Source organism: Piliocolobus tephrosceles, chromosome 1, assembly GCF_002776525.5.
Source record: "Piliocolobus tephrosceles isolate RC106 chromosome 1, ASM277652v3, whole genome shotgun sequence".
NCBI classification, from domain to species: Eukaryota; Metazoa; Chordata; class Mammalia; order Primates; family Cercopithecidae; genus Piliocolobus; species Piliocolobus tephrosceles.
Window position 1 is genome coordinate 26,222,710 of NC_045434.1, and position 7,153 is coordinate 26,229,862.

A 7,153-nucleotide genomic window follows, 5' to 3' on the forward strand; every position below is an offset into this window, starting at 1 on the left:
CCTCCCAAAGTGCTGGGATTACAGGCTTGAGCCACCGCGCCCGGCAGCCCTTCCTTCTTTAACTCGGTGTCTGAGGGGTTTCGTCTGAGGCTTTTCCTGCTACACTTTGACCTAGCAATTCTATTACTGAGTATGTAGCCAAAAAAGAAAATAAATTGTTCAGCCACGCACAGTGGCTCATGCCTGTAATCCCAGCACTTTGGGAAGCTGAGGCAGGCAGATTGCCTGAGGTCAGGAGTTTGAGACCAGCCTGGCCAATACGGTAAAACCCTGTCTCTACTAAAAATACAAAAATTAGCTGGGCATGGTGGTGGGCACCCATAATCCCAGCTACTCAGGAGGCTGAGGCAGGAGAATTACTGGAACCTGGGAGGCAGATGTTGCAGTGAGTTGAGATAATACCTCTGTACTCCAGCCTGGGCGACAGAGTGAGACTCCATCTCGAAAAAAAAAAAGAAAAGAAAAAAGAAAAAGAAAATACATTGTTCTACCAAAAAGACACATGTACTAGGATGTTCATCACAGCATTATTCACAGTAGCAAAGACATGGAATCAACCTAGCTGCCCATCAGTGGTGGACTAGATAAAGAAAATGTGGTATATATGCACCATGGAATACTAGGCAGCCATAAAAAAGACTGCCATCATGTCCTTTACAACAACATGGATGCCAGCTGGAGGCTGTTATGCTAAGTGAATTAATATAGAAATAGAAAACCAAATACCACATGTTCTCACTTATAAGTGGGAGCTAAACATTGGGTACTCACGAACATAAAGATGGCAATAAACACTGGGGACTACTAGAGCGGGGTGGGAGGAGGGAGACGAGCAAGGACTGAAAAACTATTGGGTACTATGCACACTACTTGGATGATGGGATCAATCATACCCTAAACATCAGCATCACATAATATACCCAGATAACAAACCTGCACATATGACCCCTGAATCTAAAATAAAAGTTAAAATTATTTTTAAATATACAAATGAAGTTATTTTTATCTAGTGAAAACCAGGGCTAAAACAAAGATTCAGTATTTGATTTTTTTCCTTTTGCCTAAGGCTCCAGTATGACTCAATGCAACATTGTTACTGATCCTGTCTTTATTCACAATTGTGATGTTTTGTTAATTGTGACTTTCGTGCATTTATTTTGATTTTTAAATTTTTAAAAAATCTTCAGTTGCTTTAGGGATGCAAGTGGTTTTTGGTTACATGGATGAATTGTATAGTGGTGAAGTCTAGGATATTAGTTGTACCTGTCACCTGAGTAGTGTACCCTGCACCCAGGAGGTAGCTTTTCATCCATCCCCCTGTTCCCTTTTGAATCTCCAGTGTCCATTATACTGATCTGTCTGCCTTTGCATACCCATAGTTTAGCTCCCATTTATAAGTGAGAACACACAGCATCTGTCTTTTGATTCCTGAGTTACTTCACTTAGAATAGGTTTTTAAAATACTGTGTTAAATTATCATTCATCTTGAAAAAGGATCCCCTAATCGTAAGAGAGAATATTGCCTTCTATAACTTCATGGAAAATTTAGAATAATTAAGATTCTTATATCCCTATGTACTTGTTTACATTTTTAAAAAGAGCAAATAGTCACTGAAAATGTAGTGAATGCTTACACAGGTATAGTAGATTCTATTTTAAAATCTAGAATAGCTTACTTTAGAATCGGGGTTCTTTCTGGGTTTTTGAACATGAGAGGTTAGCAAAAATGGCGGAAGTAAACTTTGTTATAAAAGCAAGTTATAATCCTGGGTCTGGACACAAGATTTTGAAAGAAATGACCAGAACTAGGAAGACACTGAAGAAACTTGCTCACTTTTGGAGGGTACGGAGACATCTTTACTTTCCTTACTCATTTTATTTAACTTCACTTTATTTACTTTTTTAGGAAAACACCAGGAGATATTTTTAAATTGCTATTACTACTAGCACTACTACTGCTACCACCACCACCACTACTATGAAGCCCAATTCAATTGTTCTTGAATATATTAATTTTCTATGTTAACTCTAGATAGATTAGCTTTAGATAAAAATTACAGAGAGATTTTCTATAGATTATATAGTTTTCAGCATTTAAAAAAAAGTGAGATCTTTTTTTTTTTTTTTTTAGTCTTGAAGATTGCCAAATTGTTTGACAAGGAGTCTTTGAAAAGAAATGTAATTATTCATTAATCCTGGAAAATAAACTAATCACCTATAGCTCTCTTGCCACCTGCACCTTTACAACCCTCTGGTGCTTGTGGAAATTCCTCCGATGATCTTAGCAGTGCTCAAAAGACTTACTTGGATAACATCATCCACTTCAGCTCTGATAATAGGACCAAGAATTCCAAGATGCTCTTCATACTCCCCTCGAGGATCACGTTTGGTAAAAGTGCTGTCGAGGTACTTTCGAAAAACTACTTTCTTATATACGGTGTCTTCTGGAATATCATCAGAGTCTTCAATATCTGTTTCCCTGAAATAATAATACTAATTGTGTAAAAGAAGAAATTAAAGACTGTTCAAAGAATTTAGGAAATTGTCTCTTTCTAAATATACCATCTAGCATAGAGAAGGTCTTTAATAAATATTTGATGGACAAATGAGTAAATGTAAAAGTGAATAAAAACAAAAGCCAGTAAATATCTTTCAATTCCTAACTCAGACATTATTTTACAGGTAAGTCTTCCTATGACCTTTCAGACTAGGTCAAGTCTCTATATCAATTCCTTATATTTCCATAGTATTATTATAGTATACATAGTAAATTCCTATAGTATTCTTATACTATTTCTATGGTATATATGGTAGATTATATATCATTTATTTGTGAGATTATCTATTAATATCTGACTCTCACTGGGTATAAGTACCATAAGGTCAGCCATTGTGCCTAGTTTGCTCATAATACTCTCTCCAGTGGTAAGCACATTATCTGGCACACAGTAGGAGCTTAACAAATTTTTGTCAAACATATAAATGAATGCACAAATGCAATCGTATGTTCTAAATTTTAAGATCAAAGGCAGACAAAGCCATGTAATGGGACAGCGCCAGAGCTTGGGGCTATCAGGTGACAATGGTCAGATTAATTAGAAGGTCATACTTATGAAAGTCACTGGATGGGTGAATGTTTTGTACCCCGAAAGTAGCCACTCTTCTCACATTTGTTTTTTGCTAATGTCCATTATTCTTAAGCTCCTTGACACTGGGTGTGGACAAAGATTGTTTGGATATGACCTCAAAAGCACAGGCAACAAAAGCAGAAATAGACAAATGGGATTGCCACCAAACTCAGAAGTTTATGCACAGCAAAGGAAACGACAGAGTGAAGAGACAACCTGTGGAATGGGAGAATATTCTTGAAAACCAAATATCCGATAAGGAATTAAAATTAAAAGTATAAGGAACTCAATGCAGCAAAAAACCCAAATAGCCTGATTAAAAAATGAGCAAAAGACTTGAATAGACATTTCGTAAAAGAAGACATACAGATGACCAACAAATACATGAAAAGATGCTCAACATTACTAATAATCAGGGAAATGCAATTTAAAATCACAATGAGGGCTCACCTCACACCGTCAGGATTGTATTATAAAAATGACAAGAGATAAACGTTGGCAAGGATGTGAAGAAAAGGGAACTCTTGTACACTCTTGCTGAGAATGTAAATTAGTACAGCCATTATGGAAAACAGTATGGGAGGTTCCTTTAAAAATTAAAAATAGAATTACCATATGATCCATTAATCCCGCTTTTGGGTATATACCCACAGAAAATGAAATCAGTGTGTTGAAGAGATATCTGCTCTCCCATGTTCACTGCAGCATTAGCCACATTAGCCAAGATAGGGAAGCAACCCAAATGTCTATCAACAAATGAATGGATTTCTTAAATGTGATCTGCATAAACAATGAAATACTATTTAGCATTGAAAAAAAAGAAAATGGTCCGGGCGTGGTGGCTCACACCTGTAATCCCAGCACTTTGGGAGGCTGAGGCGCATGGATCATGAGGTCAGGAGATCGAGACCATCCTGGCTAACATGGTGAAACACCGTCTCTACTAAAAATACAAAAAATATCAGCCGGGCGTGGTGGCAGGCGCCTGTAGTCCCAGCTACTCGAGAGGCTGAGGCAGGAGAATGGCGTGAACCCGGGAGGCGGACCTTGTAGTGAGCCGAGATCACACCACTGCACTCCAGTCTGGGAGACACAGCGAGACTCTGTCTCAAAAAAAAAAAAAAAAGAAAATGAAGAAATGATGTCATCTGCGACAACATGACTGAACCAGGAGGTCGTTATGTTACATAAAATAAGCCAGGTATGTGAGACTCTGTCTCAAAAAAAAAAAAAAACAAAAACAAAAAATAAGCCAGGTACAGAAAGACAAGTACTGCAGGATCTCACCTATAATGTGGAAACTAAAAACATTGAGCTCATAGAAGCAGAAGGTACAACCATGGTTAACAAAGGAATACAGAGGTGAAGCATTGAGAAAATGATCAAAAGATAAAATTCAATTAGAAGAAATAAATTTAGAAGATCTGTTGTATAAGATGGTGACTGTAGTTAATAACAACACACTGAATTTTTTAACATTGCTGAGTACATCTCAAGTGTTCTAACCACAAAAAGCATGTGAGGTAATGCATAGGCTAATTAGCTTGATTTTGTCAATTCACAGTTTATAAATATATTAAAACATCATGTTTGCACCATAAATGTATATAAAACAATGACCAAAAAAAAACCCAAAAAAACTGTGGTACACCCATGTAATGGAGTACATGCAATAACCTGATGAATCTCCAGAGAATTTTACTGAGTGAAAAAATACCAGTCCCCAAAGATTACATGTTGCCTGATTCCATTTATGTAATATTCTTGAAATGACAAAATTATAGAAATGGAGATCAGACTACTGGTTGCCAGGGAATAAGGAAGGGGTATGGTGGGAGGAAGGTTGATATGAGTATAAAGGGGTAAAGAGAGGGATTTTTATGGTGATGGTAAACATCCCATATCTTGACAGTATCAATGTCAGTATGCTGGTTGTGATATAGTATTATAGATTTGCAAAATGTTACCCCTGGGAGAAACTGGATAAAGAATACTCATGATACCCAAAGGATCTCTCTGTATTATTTCTCTTGACTGTATGTGAATCTATTTTATTTTTATTCCAAAATAAAAAGTTTAATTAAAAATTATAAATAAATAAATAAATAAATAAAGCACATTATTTCCAGTCTAGGACTGAAGCATGTCCAATTTTCCCACTGGCTCTCACATTTCCCAAGCCTGTGGAAACAAGCCAAACACTCACCCATCAAACCCATAATATTTGCTATATACCATGAGCCATCAACAGAGAATCTCATTCTGCCTTTCTTCTGGTCTACCTCCCCTACTAATCCCATCTTTCCAGACTCTGAGCATAACATGCAAACTCACAGAACACAAGGGAGTGGGTAAAGCAACTTTGACTGCCATTAAAGTGGGTCGTGAGCCTTGAACAGAATACAAGATTTTGAAGGTGGTTCCATCCCTATTTACTCTGGACAGGCCCTACATCTTACTCCCTCAGGCCTTGCTTAGAAATACTCAGATAGCTAGTTGTTCTCATATGGTATTGAGTGCAACATTTAAATAGGAAGTCATAGGAAAAAGTGTTTTAAACAGAGTTCTGATGTGGAGATGTCAGGCATCAGATTAATGAATTCATTTGCATAAGTCACACCATACATTGTGTTTGCCTACTGTAATTACATTTTCGTTTTTTAAGTGATTAATGTAACAGTTTTAGTAAAAGCTGTGGGCTATGTCTAGACAGTTGATGCGCAGTCATCATGCTATGTCCCTGAGAATTTGTAGTTGACTAAGCCTTGCTCCTTTCCTCCTCTCTTTTCTCTTTCTGTATCTTCATCCCAGAACAAAGACCCCAGTTCAACATGGCTTTCTACCCCTAAGCAAAACTGAATTGTAAATTATCTTTAAAAAAAGCGATTTGGATCTCTTAGAAATTCTGATCTAAACAAGTAAATGCAAAAAGGAGATTTCTACATCATATTTGGGTTTGGATTTGAGGCTAACTTCAATTAAATCATATTGATTAGCATATAGCTATGGATAGGTTGGGCTCTGCCTGGAGCAATAAGAGTCAGTAGAAACAAGGGTAGTAAGAGGAGAGGACACAGAAAAAGGCCTAATTACAGAATATTATAGAGTTCTCCCAATGATTGTTCTTATATTGTCCAGGGGTCATCCAAGGTAAAGAAGCAATTTTGGAATTGACAAAGGAAATAGAACAGACCAACTTGCAATAGGGAAACCACACTGTTCTTAGTATAATTTGCCCACAATTATCCCCCTGAATTGTAGTAGCTACTTTCTTTAGCAGTAATGGAAAAATGAGAATAAAAAAGGAGAAAACTGGCCAAACCTTTGTACAAATTCTGAATAATCCCAGGATATTTCTTCAGCAGCAATATAATAATTTCTTCTGTTTCCGTTGTTGCTGCGGAGGTACCATGCTGCAATGTTGTCAGGATTTCTGGAGGAATTGATGTTTGTCCTAACATCAGTTTTGTAGGGGTCATCATAGGGCACATAATCAATTTCAGCATAGTCATCTTCACTGCTCTGGACCTCTTCCTTTGGAATAATCTCAATGTAATCTGTACCATCTTTACTGAGGCCCACTATAACCAGTGGATTAAATTCCTTTGATAGAAAAGTATCATTGAGAGTAGGAGATGAAGGAGATGGCAGCTGACCAAGGTCTGGATAAGGAAAAGTCTCATTAAATTCTGGAAGATGCAATGACTGACTAGATTCAGAAGGGTAGACTATCTGATCAAGGTCTAAAGGAGGTGATATCTGGCTGAGATCAGGGAGAAGGGTGGTCTCACTGATGTCTGGAGAGACAGTCACCTGGCTGAGGTCTGGAGAAAGGGGCATCTGACTGAGGGCTGGGGAAAGGTTTGTTTGACTAAGTTCTGGAGAGAGGTTTGTCTGACCGAGGTCTGAAGAAAGGGTTGTATGGCTGAGGTCTGGAGAAAGGGGCATCTCACTGAGGTCTGGGGAAAGGTTTGTCTGACTAAATTCTGGAGAGAGGTTTGTCTGACTGAGGTCTAGAGAAAGGG

At 37.6% G+C, this 7,153-nt stretch overlaps 1 protein-coding gene across 2 annotated transcripts in view; it reads right to left on the bottom strand.

Annotated features, from left to right (window-relative positions):
• F5 (coagulation factor V) overlaps positions 1–7,153 on the bottom strand; it is a 72,907-nt gene that overhangs the window by 19,425 nt on the left and 46,329 nt on the right. For both annotated transcript variants that reach the window (XM_026448449.1, XM_026448448.1), the window contains exons 14-15: positions 6,451–7,153; positions 2,305–2,479 (exon numbers count right to left, since the gene is read on the bottom strand). In XM_026448449.1, coding sequence (XP_026304234.1) covers positions 2,305–2,479; positions 6,451–7,153 — 878 coding nt within the window. The remainder of the gene's footprint in view (positions 1–2,304; positions 2,480–6,450) is intronic.